Source organism: Chaetodon auriga, chromosome 18, assembly GCF_051107435.1.
Source record: "Chaetodon auriga isolate fChaAug3 chromosome 18, fChaAug3.hap1, whole genome shotgun sequence".
NCBI lineage: Eukaryota > Metazoa > Chordata > Actinopteri > Chaetodontiformes > Chaetodontidae > Chaetodon > Chaetodon auriga.
In genome coordinates, this window is record NC_135091.1 from 23,325,795 (window position 1) to 23,347,104 (window position 21,310).

Sequence of the window (21,310 nt, forward strand, 5' to 3'; positions counted from 1 at the left end):
TGTCCCAAATAAATTCAAGACAGTCTGGCTGCAGACCTCCACTGTCAGGACCCTCGACCTGCACTGAGGATGATTTATGGGTATTCACGTGGTATATACAAATGTATGTGTGTGTATACACACATACATACATATATGGGGCAAAAAGGATAGCTATTATTTTAGTTTAGCAAGCTATGTCAAATTTACCCTATCATAATTAATTTAATAATTGATTAATACTGTTTGTGCTACGTTCTTACCTCATGCTGTTGGACCATATGGATTTGCCAATGTACAGTGTGAGGGTTGATGATTTTAAATTAACTTAGCTTTGTGTTTTCAAAGTGAATTATTGAATAGCCTACCTACTTGTATGACCCACATAGGCAATAATCTCTGTTACAGGAGAAAACTGTAGACACAAAACAAATGTTCAAAATCCATTTTCCTTTTTTGCACATGATTTTTTACTTATTTATTCCTGAAGGGAAATTCATGTAGTCTATTAGCTCATTTACCATGTTTAGAATGGTTTTTATCACCTGAATTTTTTTTATTGCAGAATGAGCACTACAGAACAGACGACATGCAGAGACTCTGCTCCTATTGACAACAGTGATCATCAATAACCTGCAATGATTACTGTTCATGGTGCTGCAACAGGTTACACAAAGAAAACCACAAGATTTCTCCACAATTTCCATTTTTTTTTTTAATTTTTTCCCCTCTATTCCTTGTATTCACAGAATGCCATGTACTCTCTTTTATCCATTATCTCCTCACAGAAGAGCCACATGCCTTCCACACTTTTATACACAAACTTAAAAGGCTCCAGGATGGATTCCTTATCCTCCTCCTTCTGATCCATCGCATCATTGAAAAGCGTAGCAAATGCTTGCTTACTGTCCATCTCCAAGATTTTCGGTAGCTCCACTCTGGCTGCAAACAAGTCTGCATTGGCCTGTACCATTCTGCTGCGTTTTTGCTGTCATGCAGTACTCGGCCCACTGCATAGGTCTAAAGAAAAAATAGATGTGTCAGCTTTTTGTCATAGCATGAAAGGTCATCTCACAAAATTTAACATGGAACTGGAGATCAAGCCTACCTCTTCTTTAGTTGCCTCCACTTCCTGTGCAACTTGAGTTTGGTCACTTTTCTGATTCTCTTCTCTTCTCTTCTCTTCTCTTCTCTTCTCTTCTCTTCTCTTCTGGATAGTGACCAACAGTTTATATGGATCAAAATGCTTACCCTCTCGGTAAATTTGATTCTCTCCGTTCTTACACCAGTCGGTATGGCAGAGGGGACAGGGGCTTCACTAGCCTCCATAGTGTCAGCGTCGGCTCCTCTTTCTCTTTCAACTTCTCTTCCAAATCCTCCTCCTTGTTGTGCTCCTCTCGCGTGCTTTTGGAAAAATATCTTGCTTTCACATTCTCTTTCTTCTTTTTTTTTCTTCAGGTTAATGGCGGTTCTCTTTTTTTCCCGCACTCTCTTTTAGTGTTAGTGTTAGCTTGTCAGCTGACTACAGCTGGGGCTTATGACTTCAGTGTCCCGTGTGATTTTACACAATTTGTCATTAATGTGTCACAGAACTTGCAGTACCCTGCCCTCACCTCATCATCTGTTGTGTCTGGGTCTGACACAAAGACATTGTCCTCTTCTCTGCTGTGCCGTAACACCTGAACACATATAAGCTTTGTTTACAAGACAACTTCAACAATGAAATATTGTGACATGCACAGTACAGTGTAGGTTGGTATGACGCCTACCTGGTCTATTGTGCTCTCTGGAGGTGACTGGTCCACAGATGGAGACATGGTCTGTGCACAAGAGGAAAGGAACGTGGCGGTAAACAGTCTGAAGACAAGTGCCATGTGCATCAAACGAACATATCACTCTCTCACCTCATCATCTGTTGTGTCTGAGTCTGACCCAGAGACATCATCCTCTTCTCTGCTGTGCCGCAACACCTGAACACATATAAGCCATATTACAGCTTCAACAATGAAATATTGTGCCATGCCATAGACTGTAAAACATGGACGTAGCACCCGTGATGTCACCCAATGGTTTTGGGGAGTCTGGTTTGTTCCTCGAGTATGAGCATTAGAGCAGCGCCATCTTGGATTTTAGTGGGTGTTTACTTTCCATATTTGGAGAGGACAGCTCAGCCGGCCGAGAACCCACCAACAGACCTCAAAGCAACCTGGTAACTGTCTACGGACCTGTCACTCAATGGAACCATGCCCTAATTTATGTGAGAATATTAAGTCTAAATAACACAAAAACGGTTGTGGTTCAAAAAACTTCACCCCCCTCACAGTGTGTATGGAGGTGAAAACTGTCGGTTGAGACCAAAACCATGAAATGAACCAGGCTGTAAATAGGATTTTATTGAGCTGTAAAATCTGCTATTTTTAAATAGGAGTCAATGGAAATTGCTCCTTTCTGGAGCCACGCCCCAGTGGCAGCCGAGGAACTGCAGTTTGAACTCAGAAGTAACCTTAAGTTCTCAGACCCACAACTCTCCCCTTGTGCCATGCACAGTACAGTGTAGGTTGGTATGACGCCTACCTGGTCTATTGTGCTCTCTGGAGGTGACTGGTCCACAGATGGAGACATGGTCTGTGCACAAGAGGAAAGGAACGTCGCGGTAAACAGTCTGAAGACAAGTGCCATGTGCAGTAAACGAAAATATCACTCTCTCACCTCATCATCTGTTGCGTCTGAGTCTGACCCAGAGACATCATCCTCTTCTCTGCTGTGCTGTAACACCTGAACACATATAAGCTTTATTTACAAGACAACTTCAACAATGAAATATTGTGCCATGCACAGTACAGTGTAGGTTGGTATGACGCCTACTTGGTCTATTGTGCTCTCTGGAGGTGACTTGTCCACAGATGGAGACATGGTCTGTGCACAAGAGGAAAGGAACGTGGCGGTAAACAGTCTGAAGACAAGTGCCATGTAAGCGGTAAGCAAACATACTGTATCACTCTCTCACCTCATCATCTGTTGTGAGTGAACCTGCAGTGCCATTATCAGTGAAGGGCAAGATCTGAAAAAATTTCAGAAACACTTTTAGCAAATACCTTCAAAAAGACTGTCTGTACAATTCCAACAGCCAAATCACACTCACACACTCCTAACACTGTTAGGCAAAATTTCCCATGAAGAGACTTACTTCCAAATCCAGTCCTTTGCCTTTGGTCCGGGGCACTTCAAAAGTACTCTCAGGCTCCAAGTACAATTTGTACCTACATTTAGGCATCATGAAATCTAAGAAGAAGATGAAAATCATTACCAGACAAATTCATAGAGAGCAGAATAGTGAATTCATGGTTAGGAGTACAACACTGATTTAAGTGTTTTATTCAATCTGTTGAACTGTACTGCATCATCCAAGGGTGCTTCCTTTATTTAAGTTAAATAGGTGAACAGTTTGAATAATAAGTGAGTAAATTCCCTTCAACTTGATTTCTATTAAATTATGTGACCCCATACATTAGAGAAGACATCTACATCTGTACATCAACATTCATATTCTACATATAAATGTAGTCTATGTAAACTGGTAATATTCTGTATCATATGGTCTTAAAATAGATCTAGTCAATTGGTTTCGACAGGCCCACATCTCGAGATTTTTGCTTCCCTGATTTTTTTTTTTTTTTTGGATTGTTGGACACTGCGTCACAAGCTCACAGAGCGTAAAGCTGCTTTCACACCGAACGCGGTTTGTGCTGCGCTCATCGCAGGGTACGGCGCAGAAAGCAGCTGAACAGCGCGGCACAGAGCCACTGAGCAGGCCGGCAGCACGCACTTCGGGCTCGAGCTACTGAGCGACAGAGCAGGAAGTGTTTTCTCTCCGGCGCACTCGGTTCCTAGTCCATGTGTGCTAGCGGAGATCTATGTCTCATCATTGCAACAAAAAGCTCTGACTTAAATCCTCTTGAGGAGGAGAGGAGCAGCAGCAGCAAAGTGAAGGGTGTGGGTCCACTCAATCCTGATGGCAACGCAGGAATTGGGGAATTATGAGTTTGTCCTCCATTGTAAAATTTGTATATCACGTTGGGGTGTAGCTCTACTTCCGGGCACTTTGGGGTTTTTTTTCAGAACCGGCTTCTCTCCGATTGGACGCGCCAAGATGTCGTCACAGCGCGCTGCGCCCAGATTAAAAAAATGTTTAATTCGGGCGCACCGCGGTGCAGCACGGCGGCGGCAGGCGCCCTCCTCGCGTGCCGCCGACCTCGGTGCAGGACGGTGTGCTCTTGCACGGCGGCAGCACATACACAATGAATGGGTTTGCCGCCGGCTGCCTGCGCCTGCCGCATTCGGTGTGAAAGCAGCTTAAGGCCCCTGAGCATCAGGTCGCGCGCTTCCCGCCGTTGGAGTTCTATCCCCTCCAGCTCTGGTTCGAATGGCTTAACGGTTAGTTTATTTAACCGGTGTTTGGATCATTAAACCATTATTAAGACAGTTTACGGCGGAATGTTTGCCTATGTGAAGTATGTCGAGGATGGGTGTAAGGAGATTGTCCCCACCTCACGTATTAAGGACTTTAAGAAGAATTCGGTCAATGTCGACAGGATTTACTGGGTCCAGTGGAGAGAGGATTTTTACAAAGCCCAAATTTTGATCCTCAAGGGTGAGCTACACCGGAACAGTTACCGTATTTTACCGCATTGCTACGTTAACGTTACGTGCTAGCCTATATGACTTACTGTACGTTCAGACCAAAAGAGGCAAAAGAGGCAAGGACGCTGGAAGTTAATACATTTTCAATGAGAGCCCGGCGTCCTGAGCGGCCAAAGCGTAGCCGCCGTCAGCCGCGCTTCTAGAGCGTCCAAAGCGGCTAAAGCGTCCAAAGCGGCACCAGATGAAAAGTTGAACCTCGGTTAACTTTATGGTAATTAGCTATGACGCGGTTCAGCGGCAACCAATCAGAGTAGAGGTGTCCTTCGCTCGAGCGGGCCCCAAAGAACAACGCATGTAACTTTGGTTCCTAGTTCGTCATGGATGCCGAGAAATTGATCACTTGTGTCGATATGATTTTGAGGGTTAAACGCGCATATTTATAGTCGTCGCAGACCATGTTGATGATACAATAATAACAATTATGAGCGGGAGTTAATTTAATTTGCTAACCGCCTCACCCCATTTTCCCCGTTCTTCCAAAAAAGGAACACTCTTTGGCCACACACACACACACACACACACACACACACACACACACACACACACACACACGAACTTGAACTTGTATGACACCAAACAAAAGACAAGCAGACAACACCACATGCGTAATTGTGCACAGAGATGCTGCAGCTGAGACGTAAGGAGCGCGCATTTGCACCCGTGTGTGTGTGTGTGTGTGTGTGTGTGTGTGTGTGTGTGTCTGTGTGTGTGTTCTATAGGCCTAAAGAAAATTACCCCGGAGCCGGAAAACATAACAATCTTGTGGCCAAAGAGCGTTTTACTTTTTTGGAAGAACGGGGAAAAATGGGGTGAGGCGGTTATGACATTAAATTAACTCCCGCTCATAATTGTTATTATTGTATCATTAACATGGTCATTAACACGGCGGCATGGTCAAAATCATATGGACTCATCATGGATTTGGATGACATCGCTGTGATGTGTGCTGCTGCCTGCCTGTACACCCGAAGAAGGCGCTTGAAAAAAAAAAAAAGCACTTTTCACTGCACACATCAAGACATTTTTGCTCTATTTAAATGTCAGTTAGTTGATAAAATGCTTTGTTGTGCAATGTGTCATCTCATTCAGATGAAGCAAGAAAGGCTTGCATGCCCAGGGTACGTCTTTGCCACAGAATTTTAGTATATTTCAAAGTTGTAAAAGTTTGATGTTGTGGTGGGTAAATCATAATGCCCTTTGTTAATTGCTTCCTCCTCAATACGTCAATTCGCTCGTGACTAGATGGTGATTTTGATTTATGTTCATGCTCTGAGATTTTTTTTTCTGTATTTAATGACACACAAAACCTCCTATGCAACTAGGCATGCTTTAAACTGAAGGTGAACAACAGCAAGCAGCACTATGCCGCTGTCAAGAAGTCTGCTTTGCGGCTCCTTTAAATGACTAGCGCGATTTAACTTTGACGTCAGTCACGTGAAGAGCGACCAAAGCGGCTAAAATATTTTGCGGCTTTGGAAGCTGTCCTGTTTCTCGCGCAGCCTCGGGCGTCCTTGCCTCTTTTGCCTCTTTTGGTCTGAACGCACAGTTACTTGAATGTGAATCTTATCCATCCTGTCTAAAGGACTAGTGGCTAGCTAGCGAGCTGTTTAGCTAGTCAACTGCCGTTAGCTAACGTAGCTAACGCTGTAGCCGTTTATATGCTTAGGATTTTTAACATTTTTTTAATTCAGCGACATGAAATGTGTACTTACAACTATACTTACAAATGTGTTTTTCGTCATTATTCCAGAGACCATGGAAGCGGTAGAAGAGGAGCTGGCAAAGGGGAAGCGAGTGCATGTGCCAAAGCTGAGGGAGTCGAGCCCGGCAGTGCCTCCCTCCAAGCAGGAAGACGCTAAGGCCAAAAATGTAATGTGTGTGTGTGTGTGTGTGTGTGTGTGTGTGTGTGTGTCTGTCTGTCTGTCTGTCTGTCTGTGTGTCTGTGTCTGTCTGTCTGTCTGTCTGTCTGTCTGTCTGTGTCTGTGTGTTTGGTTGCTTGGCATGAGCTTTGCATTATACTTTGATTCTATATTATGCTTTCATCCTTGTCCCCAGATGGGTCACAAAAAAGCAGCAGGGGAAGCAAAAAAAAAAACAACCTCTTGGCCATACTGAATGACAGGAAAAGAAAACAAAAACAATCTCCACTCTGTCCAACACCACAGAAAAAGATGAAAAAAACTCCCCTGACCTCTGAAGAGGAAGATGATGAAGAGGATGACGATGACGATGATAATGATGGTGTTGTTCCTCAGAAAATTTATGAGGAGGCCAAGAAAAAAAGTCAACACTACCATAAACTATATAAGGGATATATCTCCAACATCTGGAGACAAAAAAAAAAGTAAGGGTCTTTTGAATAGCCTTAAACTATATAAATATATAGGAATATATATGGTGATATATAAATATTCCTATTGTGTTGGGAAGTATGTTTGAACCATGTGCTCATTATTCAAATTATATGCGTTTTAAAACCATTTATGATATTTTGTGGATTGTATGTCAAATTTGCAAGGTATTCTCTTCTTCTTTAGGTAACTTAGATGAGTGTGACAGACCATCCATATTTTCAATTCATTTAATTTAATTTCATTGTCATATATCCATTCATTTAATGTATTTGACAATTGATCCCTGAGGTGTCACATGAAATGAAAAGCAAAACAGTATAATATGTAAATCGACAGATAAAAGTATCTTTGGCACACATCACCCAGTAAAATTTAGGTTTCAAATTTCAACTGCACAGTTGTGACTGGATATTGAAAAACGACTGTATGTGCAGGTACACTGCTGCCTGTGGCCAACATATAAATAGAAAGATTGGTCTTGATCTGTTTACTAATATATATTTTATTATCTCTTATAATGTCAACTGGTGATGATGTCCTTTCTTTCTATATAGATTGAAAGAGCAAGAGAGGCACATCAATGAACTGGAGGCTGAAAATAAGACCATCCGGCAACTTAACATTGAGTTGCAGCAACAACTGCTGAGGAAAATATTGTGAGGGAATATTGTTTGCTTGACTCCTGATGATGTTACTTGAACAAAAAATAGATTTATGGTTTGTTCTGAGCAGACTAATAATCACTTACTGTAGACTGTTTTTGCCTCTATTGCTACTACTTTCTTGAAGATAATTTTGGGTCACATTCTCTAGGCTATGATCCACAGTCCCTGTGCTGTAATACTCTTGTATGTCATGATCAGTTATCTATTTTGCACACGTCTTGCTAATATACAATTTCATTGGCATCACTACTTTCTGCCACAACACAGATCATTGAATTATTTGTGGATTTGCTCTGAGTGGATGTGGCAAAGGCTGTTTTTTTTTTGTTTTTTTTTTACAAGTGACAGTTTGATCCCTTGCTGCCACTGTCCACAGGTGTCCTTTGAGTTAGCTTCACACTGAACCCTGAGTTTCTCAGTGCATGAATGGTCGAATGAGAAGCCAGTCATAAGCCTTGTGTTCATTAATGCAGACCATAAACTTGACATTGACCTTTTTGTGAGTCTACAAGTTTCAGCTGTTCAGAAACTGACACCAGCACCAAGAATCAAAACATTAAAATTCAAATAATAGCAACCACACATAGTACACTCTAGATAAGAGGTTGAGGAAGCCTCTAAGATCTTTGAACAAGGATGGAGGTAACTGTATTATTTATTGTCATGTTTTCCATGAACTCTTATTTGTGATATCTTTGCTATTCTCTCTGTCAAAGGCCCCGTTTGCCCAAGTCCAATGGGGACCCCTGAAAGTAAGTGCAACAAAAATGTTAACAAGCTTGACCTACAGCTATATGATACTGCTATTTAAAAGTTTTTTTCCATGCAATATCAACTGAGTTGTGTCTGACAGGATACTCTGTTCTAAGTATACCAACCTTTGTGATAACTGCGACTCCTACATTAACCTTATAATTTGCTGCATGTAGTGGTGATACAGTGTAAAAATTGGTTTACACTGTTAGAGAAAATTCCTGATTTGGCTTATTGATTCTCTGTATTTTCACAAATATGGTCTCTGATTTTACTGTTGGAAGGTGGTTGAGTATCTTACATTATCCTCTATATACAGTGGTTGCAGAATCTGGCAGTGGGAGTCCAATGGAACCACCCAAATCCCCAAAAGAAAACAAGGTATTTTTTTTTCTTCTTTACAATATCTGCTTCCGTTGCTTTTAAAAATATAATTAAAGCTGCTTTGCGACAGTGGTTACAACTGGTGTTTACAGTAGAACTGTTTACAGTCAAACATTTTCATGCATTGTTAGTGTAGGGGAGGAAATATTTAGAAACATTTATCTATTATCTCCCCAATACATATTCTGTCTTTCCGGTACCAAGATGAGGCTTTATCAGGATACAGTAATTGATTAATTCATTCTAACTCCATTTTGATTAAAGATAACTTTACCAGTAGATGCTGGTGTGAATTTACAGTTAACCAATAATTAAGAATATAAACCTTTAAGAGTTCAGTTCTATTATTGAGAGATCTGACATCAGACTTAGTTCAGGGATGGCAGATATAGGTTAAACAAATCACTCAGTGACCTTCTCAACATGGAAGAATAGCTCTGATGCCTGGGTTGAAGTATTCAGAGGTATTGCAACATGATACTCAATCTTGTCTGTTCAACTCAGTGGTTAAGAGTGTGAACAGCGTCCAGTGAAACTAACCATATAACTAAGGTCTTTGGGATTTAACTAGTCCCTATCTTAGTTCAGGGATGGCAGATATAGACTGAAACTATTCAGTGACCTTCTTAACATAGAAGAACAGCCCTGACATCTGAGTTGAGATATTCAGAGGTTACAGAACATATTTAATTAATACAAAACATGATACTCAATCTTTCCTATTCAACTCAGAGGTTAAGGGTGTGAGTGTTACCCAGTGATACTCACCATATAACTTAAGACCTAATAGGTATCTGATAACATTTAGAACAAAAGTCTCAACAGGCAATATTAGAAAGGAATGGTTAACATACCAATTCATTGTTAAGTCCAAAATAGAAATACAGGCAACAAGATGATGTGACACATTCGACGTGTGGGAGCTCTGGTAAGCAGATCAACTGAAAGGTTGGGTCCTTGCTCTTCCCCTTAAATATCCAACCAGAACAAAATCAGACCGTTGTACTTCTCACATTGAGGCCATGTAACAGTGCAAGAGGAGATCAGATAGGAGGTGTTAAGGAGTAATCAAAAAGGACAATATACACAGTGATTAGATCCAGTCTGAGACAGATTTCCTTTGTTTCAGAATCACATTTTCAGTGTGGGGGTCACACTGTCTTACATTAGCTCAATTTTTCAAATATCAAAAATCTAGGTGTTGCTTGAGCTGCCTGGTCCCTAATAAAAAACTTAGCAAACAGAGACAGAAATCTTCTTTCAAACTACTGTGTTGTCTGGCACCTCAGCAAATAATTCCTCTTTCTTTTGTATGTGTAATGCATTTTTCATTACCTCAACTATTTGTGTTATGGATATTTAACAGATTGATTTGGGAAGAGGGCTGTTTATACGCCGGGAGACCTGGGCCAGAATCAGCACCGTCACCGACTCCCTGTTTGTCAAGGAGCTGGCAGTGGCAATATGGGGGACAAAGACTCTGGGGGAAAGGAGCCTAACTGGAAAAACATGTCCCACCACCAAGACAACCAGGGCTCCTTTGACCCCAGAGAAACTGAACACATTGAAAGGTATTGTATTCTTGACCGTAGTACCTGCATGCTCTTTGTGGGATGCAAAGGACTGACTTATTTGTTATTTAATGAGGAGTAATAAAGTAGTTTGTTATCTGCTGTGGTAAAATTTTATTGTATTTATAGGTCACTGTTTTCAGTAGCAATCTGATTTTCAGGTGCCAAATTACCATAAATAGAAAGTCTGGGTGTTCGCCCCATTCACATTCTCTTATTATGTTGTATTGTTTATGATATGGGCAGCACGGTGGTGCAGTGGTTAGCACTGTCGCCGAGTTTGCATGTTCTCCCCGTGCATGTGTGGGTTCTCTCCTGGTACTCCGGCTTCCTCCCACAACCAAAGACATGCAGGTTAGGTTAATTGGTGACTCTAAATTGCCCGTAGGTGTGAATGGGAGTGTGAATGGTTGTCTGTATATGTTAGCCCTGTGATGGACTGGTGACCTGTCCAGGGTGTACCCCGCCTCTCAGCTGGGATAGGCTCCAGCCCACCCATGACCTGTAAGGATAAGTGGTAGAGAAAATGAATGAATGAATGAATGAATATTTATGATATCACAGGTGATTATGGAGGATTGAGTCTGTTGTGGAGAGTTAAATGTAACTCTGTTATTTTTTTAATCTCAGCTCTGAGATTTCTCTCCACCTTTACTGGAATCCACTTGTGGTGATGTTTGCTCATGTAGACAGAAACAGACCCTTAAATGTCAAATCTCATAACTGACCATGCAGATTAGAGCAGACACCCTGGGCAAGACAATCTGGCACAGAGTGGTAGGGGAACATTGCATGAATACACAAGGAGGAAGACAGAGGTTAAACACATCAGGGCTGGGGACAGCAATCACACAGGTGGGAAACTTGACAGGAACACACGAGTAAGACAAGGACTTCAAAATAAAACAGGAAATGGCACATCCAGAACAGAAAACTCAACTCCACCTAAACAGACACTAACAGACCCTGACACCCTTGCTGTGTTCATGAGTAATTATTTCATCTTGTATTTTATACTAATTTGGTTAATTGTTTGTTTATCTTTTCAGCCTGCTTCAAGGAGTGGCTTGCCAAAAAAAATCTGTCAGACCAACAGGTTCGACTGGGAAAGGCTGGGAGATATATTACAGAAAAAATCATGGATGTTAACAAACAAAAAACAAAATCAACTGTTTAATTATGTGCCTGGCCATCCAGTCAATCTGTTCTCTTTAATGTGTTCTGTGTACTATGTGTTCTAATCCGTTCCATCTATCTGTTTTAATTCGTAGCTGTAAATGGTTGTATTAATGTGTTCATGCTCATGGTTTTATTTTATTGTATTATATTATATTGTATTATTATATTATTATTATATTAGTATATATTATTATTATTATTATTATTGTATTACATCATTAAAAGAATGTTAACTAGAGATTAAACATTTATTTACATTTATTTTCATTACCTTCACTAATTTAGCTACTCTGGTTTGTATGTGATTCTAGTATACTGGTATCCCATCCTGTGCCATATCCCATCCCATGCTGGTCACCAGCATAGACCAGCATAAACCAGCATCCCATGCTGGTCTATGCTGGTGACCAGCAGAGACCAGCAAAGACCAGCATAAACCAGCATCCCAGCATCAAAACACAACAAATGCTGGTTTTTGCTGGTGACCTGCTATGCTGGTCTATGCTGGTTTTTCTAGCAGGGGTCACTGATGGACAACCAAGTTTGGCACAACCTCTGCAGAACTTTAAAACACCAAGTGGTCAAAAGATTATTTTTGGCTTAAATGAGGCATATTAAAAACAGAGGAAGGTTGAAAAATGCTGAAATGGTTCATTAAGTCTGCTTACTGCAGTGGTTCTCAACCTTTTTATGCAAAGACTCCACTTTACAGGAACACTTTTGGGGGACCCCAAAATTGATTATAATTTTGCCATTAAAGGTGAGTATTTCAAAAATATGTTGGGAGCTTGCAGATCGCATATTTGCAACAAGGTTGAGAACAGCTGCTTTACTTACATGCTCTATGAACAAAAAACAAACTGACAAATGATTAATTTAGTGATTTATTCAAAATTAACATTGTAAATCCACACAGAAAAAAAAAAACAGTGTAAATCCACTATCATATCACTGTATAACCAATGTGCCAGACATAGTTTGTGCATATTAGGTGATTTTTTGCAGGAAGTGGCACCTCTCACATCTGTGGTGTTTGGCTTTAGCATTGAAAGAGGTCTGGTTGCTGTTACCAAGGGCGTAACTTTGGGTCTACCATTGGGGGGGTTAAACTCTTTGCCTGTTTATTTATTTATTGAATCATTTACTTTTTTAAAAGGAGTCAGGGTAATTTGGTGTGCCTGTATTAGAAATACACTGTGATACTTTTACTGTGGTTTACTTGACATTGTTGCAGCTGTGTACTTAACTATTTATGCCACAATGACACAGTAGTTAATTCCTATTGTGTTTAAGCACTAGCTAGCAAGACTGTGGCAGCTTCCACTCAATTGATTTTGTGTTTGTGTCAACTATCTATGAAAAAAAATCGAGAACTTTAGATTAATCAATTGCATCACTGTCTTGACACAAATAATCTACACACAGCAAATGTCTTATGCACAAGTCAGTTAATGTTAGTTAATGTTCAAATGGTAACAGCCCGGTTAAAAATGACAAGTGACGTCAAAGCAGAATTTAAGGAAATACATTCAGGTATTTCCCAAAGCTTGTCAAGATTCACGAGATGAAGTCGCTCTACACTTCTCTCCCCTTCTCTGTCACTGTCACCCGCTGCGTGCTCCCCAGCCGCCCTGCTGCAGCAGGACTGGTACGTAATGTCACTTGAAGGAGCGTCTGTCATCACCATGGTTACCGCTTCAGACCGCAGCAGAAACTCTGCTGCATTTAAAATTTAGAAATGCCTGGGAAATGTAGCTTCTGTGTAGGCTATCGCATTATTTGATCAGTAAAATAGCGTCACTACTGACAAGATATTTGATGTCGAAAAATGTGATCACTCAACCGAGAAATGTAGTTAAACTAGTAACGCCGCTACCCAACACTGTGTATTGGAGCAAAGTCAGCAAAACTGACATTGGTCCTACACAGTACATCCCTGACACCCTCTGGTTTTACCTCACAGGACACTTGCAATCGAACAACTAGCTTGCCAACTCCAGTCACAAATCATCACCTAACTTATCAATATGGGTATTTACCTCTTTTTGGTCAGGATTTTTTCTTTTTTGTATTAGGGATTGGTGTCGACCAACAATGAAAAATTGTTGTCCGCCTTTTCGTGCTCTTTTCATGTTTCCGCGGTTCTGCTGTCTCCATCCATGCCTAACATACAGCAAATAGTGAACATCAGGTAGAGAAAGCGGGTTGGGTAACACCAAGTATTCGGCGGATGATGATTACCGGATGATTAAACATGCTACTGTTTTGCTGGCAAATGATATTAATAAAGAAAATCAACAAGATATTCATGCAATATAATACATATTGTTATTAAATCGGAATGATGTGATTATATTGGGGGGGTTATATTGGCTGGAACTGATTTTTGCGGGGGTCATGACCCCCGTATCCCCTGTGCAAATTACGCGCTTGGCTGTTATAGTGCTTGCACCATCTTCTGTCATCTAGTTTAATGCATGTAATTTCCCCTTGAATGGTCTGCAGATGAACTGGTTTGTGGTCTTCAGGGAGGTCAGAAACAGATGTAGGCACACTGACACTGTTGATCTTTGTGATGGTAGTGCTTCTTGTACTAGTTAGGTACAACAAGGTTGATTTCCAGGTTGACAAATTTGTTATCTTGTATGATTCTTCAGTGATGATACTGTTGATGTGGTTGTCATATAATTGTTTACATTGTTTTCATTTTGTTTGTGGTGTCTGCAACACATGCAGTACGGACCTCCATCTCTGTGCCATACACTGGTACCATTTCTGTGCTTGTGCTTTGTGTGAGCATCTTCACATGAATTTCACCAGCCTGCAACAGGAACAGATGAAAATGTTAATTAAAAGGTCTATAGGGATCATGTATATGTGGTTGCCTATCAATATTTGCCTGTTTTAACTTGTGTGGTGCAAAGGATATAATTAAAATATATACAATATAGTAATGTGATAACTGTAAATTTTATTATCATGGTGTACTGGACAGTATCTATGTAAATTGTGCTAAGGTACAGGAGTTGAATGGGTATGTATTATGTTCTTAGAAACTTTCTTTACAAAAACACAAGCAAAATTTTACAGTCATATGTAGAATATGTTCAATTAATTATGTTTTTTTTATCAAAAGGATAGTGTCATTTTTGTCGTAGGTTTGAATGTGTTCAGTAAGTTCATAGTAATGTTTGTGGAGTTGGAAGCCAGCCAGCTGCAGCGCAGAGTCCCGTATTAATCCACAGTGCCACGTCAGTGCCAACAGCACTTGCAGCAGTTTATAACCTATTATGCATAAGATAAGTATCTACATAGGCATGTTATCTGCAATCATTCACTGCGATCATAAGTGCAGGAAAAGATAATGTGACCTGTGGCACCCCCTGGCAGCACATGTTCTCAGGCTCTGGCACCAGGACCAGGACGTGGTGAAATCAGCAGACGCACTTTTTCATTACATGACCATATACTTTCTTGGGGTATGGGGTATTATGTTTCATTTGGGTGGCAATGCTTGGTGGAGGCTTTTAGCTGAGTTTCTCCCTGTCATTCTGGTACGCTACAAGTTAGGATTGGTGCTTCCTAGCGTGAGCATTTACCATTTGAACAGCAGGCATCTCACGCTGCCCCCTGTACAGGTGGTGCTTGTATTGAAGAGACAAAAAAATAGAAAGAAGTTTTTTGACTTACCATTCAGAAGCGTCCTGCTGAATTCTCTGAGTCTGAGGTTCTGTAGGAGCCTCCCTTCCTTCAAGATCCACCAAGATCCACCAATGCTTGGTGGAGGCTTTTAGCTGAGTTTCTCCCTGTCATTCTGGTACGCTACAAGTTAGGATTGGTGCTTCCTAGCGTGAGCATTGACCATTTGAACAGCAGGCATCTCACGCTGCCCCCTGTACAGGTGGTGCTCGTATTGAAGAGACAAAAAAATAGAAAGAAGTTTTTTGACTTACCATTCTGTAGGAGCCTCCCTTCCTTCAAGATCTGATTCAGGTTCGAACATGTATGGTTGAACTGCTGAAGCACTTGTTAAAGCAACTGTTTTATAAAAACAAAACCAAAAAAAATAGATATTTTCAAAAGATCTTGTTTGTGAAATGTGTATGTTTATATTAGTGTTTTGTCCATTGCTGTTGTGTTAAACACGTCAGGGCCACCATTCTGACCTGATCATTTCACTTGTTACAAATATACACATTTTAATGACTTAAGACCTGCAACACATAATTTGGTATGTGAACTTCACTTGAGACTTATCAGGTTTGTCTTGGGACTTACAACTAATCTGTCTGACCTGGAACTTGACTTGAGTCCAACCTCTTTTTTTTTACTTTACTTTTTTTCTATTCCAAATCATCTTGAATCTACATGTGAGATATGATCCTGACTTTGAAGAGCAGTGATGTAGACAGTTGTGTAGGTAGCTTCTAAATATGATAGTTGAATAACAGCTGTTCCCACGCTGTTCTTTGTTCTTTTATGAAATATAAAAAAGTCAGAGTCAAAACTCTAAGCCATGAGTACAACTTTTAGATCTCAGCACTCAGCACAAGGACATTGTGATCCTTTTTCCTACCTTACTTTCTCTTTTAATGTAAAGCTTCCCCATTGCATTCGTTCTTCTACTTAAAATGAGGGCTACAGAGGTGTACTTTGTTTCACCTTGTTTTAACACTTTCGGACAGACCCCCACAAGATTTGACATATTATGGCCCTATAATGTTGATATGACTAACGTGTTAGCAAACAGTTGCCTTTTCACACATCCAGCAGTCACAGAGCAACATTCACATTATTTGTATTTGTATTTTTCAATTCAGTTCAATTCAATTCAATTCAATTCAATTCAATTCAATTCAATTCAATTCAATTCAATATACCTTTATTTGTCCCATGAGGGGAAATTCCAGATTACAGCAGCATCAGTAGAGCAGATTAATATAAGAAGCGCATGCAAATTAGAAACAACATCAGTATATATACAAAAGAGTGAGAATTTTAAATAAAAATAAAAAGAAAGAAATTGTAAAAAAAAATGTAAGAAATTGTAAATAGTATTGACAGACTGTTATGTACATGTTTTATTGCACAGCTTATTGCCCAGACTATTGCTCCTTAACTTGCGAGGGACATCAGGTCACTCCTCCGGCCGCACAGCTGTGTTACGCAGGGCCAGCAGCTGATCCCTACTGTAAAGTATTGGGGCCATTGTCTCATGGACCCACAGACACGGAGGAAGTTGCACAAGTTGTAAAAAGTGATGAAAAAGTAGCACCAGAGTTACTGTGCTTGATGTCTCTGATGCACCAGAGATTTACAAACACGCAGAACTAAAATGGAATAAAAAAGATGCACAAGAAAACAGTAAAAGAGAAGAAAAACTAGAGAGCAGCTGTAACAGGCTGTTGCTCGTATGGCACCCGCCACCGTATGTTTTGTCAACAAGACAGGCAGTGGGTTTATCAGAGCTTTTTCACTCAAAGTACATACAGCGCGTATACAGTTGAAACCAGAAGTTTACATGCACTGTAAAAAAGGTACATAAACCTTTTTTTCCCTCTGAAATTAAATCAGACTAAACTCCTCCTGTTTTAGGTCATTTAGGATTATCAAAGTTATTTCTATTTGCTAAATGTTGCAATAATGGGAGAGAGAATATTTCAGTGAGTTTTTTATTACTTTCTTCAAACTCAGAAGTTTACATACATTTCCTTAGTATTTGGTAGCATTGCCTTTAAACTGTGTGACTTGGGTCAAGCATTTTGGGTTTCCTTCCACTAACTTCTCAGAATTGTTTACTGGAATCCTGGCCCATCACTCCTGACAGAACTGGTGTGGGTGAGTCAGGTTTGTAGGCTGCCTTGCTTACACACATCTTTTCAAATCTGCCCACAAATTTTCTATGGGATTGAGATCAGGGCTTTGTGATGGCCACTCCAAAACATTGACTTTGTTGTCCTTAAGCCACTTTGTGACTACTTTGGCAGTATGCTTAGGGTCATTATCCATTTGGAAGACCCATTTGCACCCAAGCTTCAACTTCCTGGCTGATGGCTTGAGATGATGCTTCGATATTTCCAAATAATGTTCTTTCTTCATGATGCCATCTATTTTATGAAGTGCACCAGTTCCTCCTGCAGCAAAAAAGCCCCACAAAATGATACTGCCACCCCCATACTTCACAGTTGGAATGGTGTTCTCAGGTTTACAAGCTTCCCCCTTTTTCCTCCAAATCTAACGACGATCATTATGGCCAAATAGTTCCACTTTAGTTTCATCAGACCACAGGACACGTCTCCAAAAATTAGGATCTTTATCCCTGTGTGTGTTTGCAAACTGTAATCTGGTTTTTTTATGTTGCTTCTGGAGTAATGGTTTCTTCCTGGCTGTGTGGCCTTTTAGCCCATGTCAGTACAGGACTCGTTTGACTGTGGATAATGACACACTCTTACCAGCTTCAGCCATCGTCTTCACAAGGTCTTTAGCTTTGGTTCTGGGGTGGATTTGCACATTTCGGATCAAAATACATTCATCTCTGGGACACAGAACCCGGAAACTGCACCTAAGGATGAACCAGACTTGTGGAGCTCCACAGTTCTCTTCCTGATATCTTGGCTGATTTCTTTTGATTTTACCATAATGTCAAACAAGAAAGCAGTGTGTTTGAGGTGTGGCCTTAAAATACATGCACAGGTGAACCTCCAATTAACTAAAATGTTGGCAGTTAACCTATCAGAAGCTCCCAAAGCCAGGTCATCATCATCTGGGCTTTCCCACCTTGTTTAAAGACATAGTAATCTTTGTGTATGTAAACTTCCGACTTCGAAGAAAGTAATAAAAACTTCACTGAAATATTCTCTTTCTCATTATTGTAGCATTTACCAAATAGAAATAATTTTGGTAATCCTAACTGACCTAAAACAGGAGAGGTTTAGTCTGATTTAATTTTAGGCAGTGAGGAAAAAAAAGGTTTATGTGTCTTTTTTACAGTGTATGTAAACTTTTGGTTTCAACTGTACATAGTTCATTGAACCATTGTTTACATAATGATATCGTGTAGCTTTAAGTTCTTGAACAATGCAATCAGAATAGCCTAATCACAGATCATTCTATAGTAGATTCATTCAGCAAGGTACTGTAGTGTTTAGATTTAGGCAACAAAGTGAGGAATGAAACAGTTCTAACTGATAACCATACTATATTTGTAATGTTAAATTATCCAGAGGACTAAATGTCTCTCTCTCTCTCTCTAGCCATAAGAATACTTTATACAGATTCAGGCTGATGGATAAAAATACTTGTAAAACTAGCAGCTTTTCCCACTAGTTCTCCCACTGTTCCTCTGTAAGTCATGTTTGTCATGTTTGTCGTACAAGCTTAGCTTGTGGTTTGTTTAGATTAACTGAGCTGATTCCTGCCAGACTTCAACTCTCTGTGTTTTAGATTAGGTACTAGGCTGAACTCAAAATGTTGATTGATTGGTTCACTCATTCATTCGTTCATTCAACCTTTTTTCATACTTGAGAGATCATTGACAGGTGACCCTAAATTACAATGACATTAAGTCTATTAAAAGAAAACAAAGAAAAGGAAAAACAACAAAAGATACACAAACAAAGAAAAAGCCTTTCAAACTTCCCAATTAGGGAAGAATTTGAAAATTAAAATTTCAAGAATACGTAAAGAATGTAAAAGTAAAGTTGTGTAGACAAAACAATTAAAATGTAAAGTAACATATAGTTAATTAAAATAGTTACATTTTAAATAATAAATCTGAAATAAAATACAGTAATGTAAAACAATTACAACTAGAGGTTGGGAGCTTCAAGATCAAATTTCTTAATTGTCCAAAAAGAATAAGATTTTCAGGAGCAGTGTTTCTTTTTAAGTATCTCTACTTCTCTTGCTTCTTTTGTTGCCTTTTAGCCATTTGCAAACAGCAAGTGCAGAATGAGTTGATGAGCGGTGATGTGACAAGCTAATGCAAACCCCCTGTAATTCTTGTTGGTCAAATATAAATGTCACTGTTACATGTTTAAATGACACATCCAATCATCATGTCAATCTTCTTGCCTTCTCTCTCTATCTCTCTCTCCTCCATCTCCCCTTCACACACCCTCATTTACACACACACTCTCTCTCGCTCTCCCTCTCTCTCCCTCTCACTCTCTCTCTCTCTGTCACACAAACACACACACACACACACACACAATCATTCACATGTGCAGCACACTTGCCTGTTGCCTTGTTAGTGTAGTTGCTTGTGGCTGCCTATGTCATAGTTGTACTTGGATAATAGATTTTTATTGATTGAAGGATTATTGATAGTTGATCACTATAGCTGAAGCTAAATAAATGCATGTACATCCTTGTACATTTAAAGAGATGTTGTCTGTGGCTTTTTATGTGCATGTGTGGTGGTAACAGCGAGTTACCGCGAGTTGCTGATGAACCTCATTTCCAGTTCTGCCTGGTACCTCGTAGTGTCACACAATAACAGCGAGTTATGAGGGTCAGTGCTTTATGTGCATGTGTGGTGATAACAGCGAGTTATGAGGGTCAGTGCTCGGCTCAACCCTTCACTGTTCACCTGACAAATGTAAAAGGGTATTTTAAGTGACCAGTCCCTTTTGGGAGACATCCATGATTTGTTTTTTAGTCCCTAATCTCAGGGTGGTACCCCATTATTATTAAGTCATATTGACAATTTAATTAATATTAATGTAGTTAACCAAACCTGCTCCTGTCAGATCCTAACACAACTGTTATAATGGGCTTCGATATGATTGTGCTTTTAACGTAAAGGTTGTCTCCATGTCATCTCCTCTTTTCAAACCTACTGGTGACTAGATTTCCTGCTATGTTCCATAGTATTGTATTTGCTTAATTGTAAAGTTACTGTGAATTATTTGCATCCATCCTGTGTGTGTTTTATTGCTGCCTTACACGTTATCAACTTCCCTGAACTTTGTGGAACAAAGGAGGAACAAGAAATATCCAGTATGGTTTTTGAAGCAGACTTACCTATCAGATTACAGTGTTTTCAAACTGACTGTGGTGAAATTAGTCCTTGCTGATTAAATCTCACTGCACTTAAGTCATCTCAGTACTCTGAGAGAAAAAAAAAACAGAACCTAATGAATAATTGTGTCATATAGCATATGGCTACGTCGATAACAAATTTCTTAAGTGCTCCTCAAGACATGCTGTACGTTTTAATAATGACTAACAGACCCAGTGAGGACTAGTCACTGTTACTGTCCTTAAGCAGGCCTTTGAATCAAAAGATTATTGAAGTGATGACATACAGGAAAACTAACTCAGCATTTCAAGTACTCTTTCTATACTTTCCATATAAAAATATTTAGACATTTTATTTGTAGCAACAAATAACCACTTTCAGCCATTTTCATATATTCCTCTAATGGAATATTTATGACTTATATTTGCTAGAAATTAAGTGAAATTGAAATTGTGTCATTGAACTCTGGAGGCTGGAGTGAAACAACAGGGGCCTACAAACCACCTCCATAACTCTTGCTGATGAACCTCATTTCCAGTTCTGCCTGGTACCTCGTAGTGTCACACAATGACAGATTTGGCACATTTACCAAAAAACCTTGACCTTAAATAAACAATAAGATAAGACAAGATAGACTTTATTTATCCCACAATGGGAGAAATTCACGTTACAGCAGCAACAAGACAGATTGCAAGAAAATAT

General features: G+C 39.9%; 2 protein-coding genes across 6 annotated transcripts in view; both read left to right on the forward strand.

Moving 5' to 3' along the window:
• LOC143336336 (uncharacterized) overlaps positions 1–11,703 on the forward strand; it is a 33,222-nt gene extending 21,519 nt beyond the window's left edge. For all 3 annotated transcript variants that reach the window (XM_076756431.1, XM_076756432.1, XM_076756433.1), the window contains 7 exons: positions 1–6,549; positions 6,846–7,024; positions 7,589–7,690; positions 8,416–8,451; positions 8,772–8,833; positions 10,203–10,407; positions 11,457–11,703. The exon at positions 1–6,549 is cut by the window's left edge. In XM_076756431.1, the coding sequence (XP_076612546.1) occupies positions 6,376–6,549; positions 6,846–7,024; positions 7,589–7,690; positions 8,416–8,449 (489 nt within the window). In that variant the 5' untranslated portion in view covers positions 1–6,375 and the 3' untranslated portion in view covers positions 8,450–8,451; positions 8,772–8,833; positions 10,203–10,407; positions 11,457–11,703. The remainder of the gene's footprint in view (positions 6,550–6,845; positions 7,025–7,588; positions 7,691–8,415; positions 8,452–8,771; positions 8,834–10,202; positions 10,408–11,456) is intronic.
• The window catches only part of LOC143336335 (leucine-rich repeat and fibronectin type-III domain-containing protein 2-like), a 288,477-nt gene that overhangs the window by 22,053 nt on the left and 245,114 nt on the right, over positions 1–21,310 (forward strand). The gene's annotated exons all lie outside the window — the stretch shown is intronic.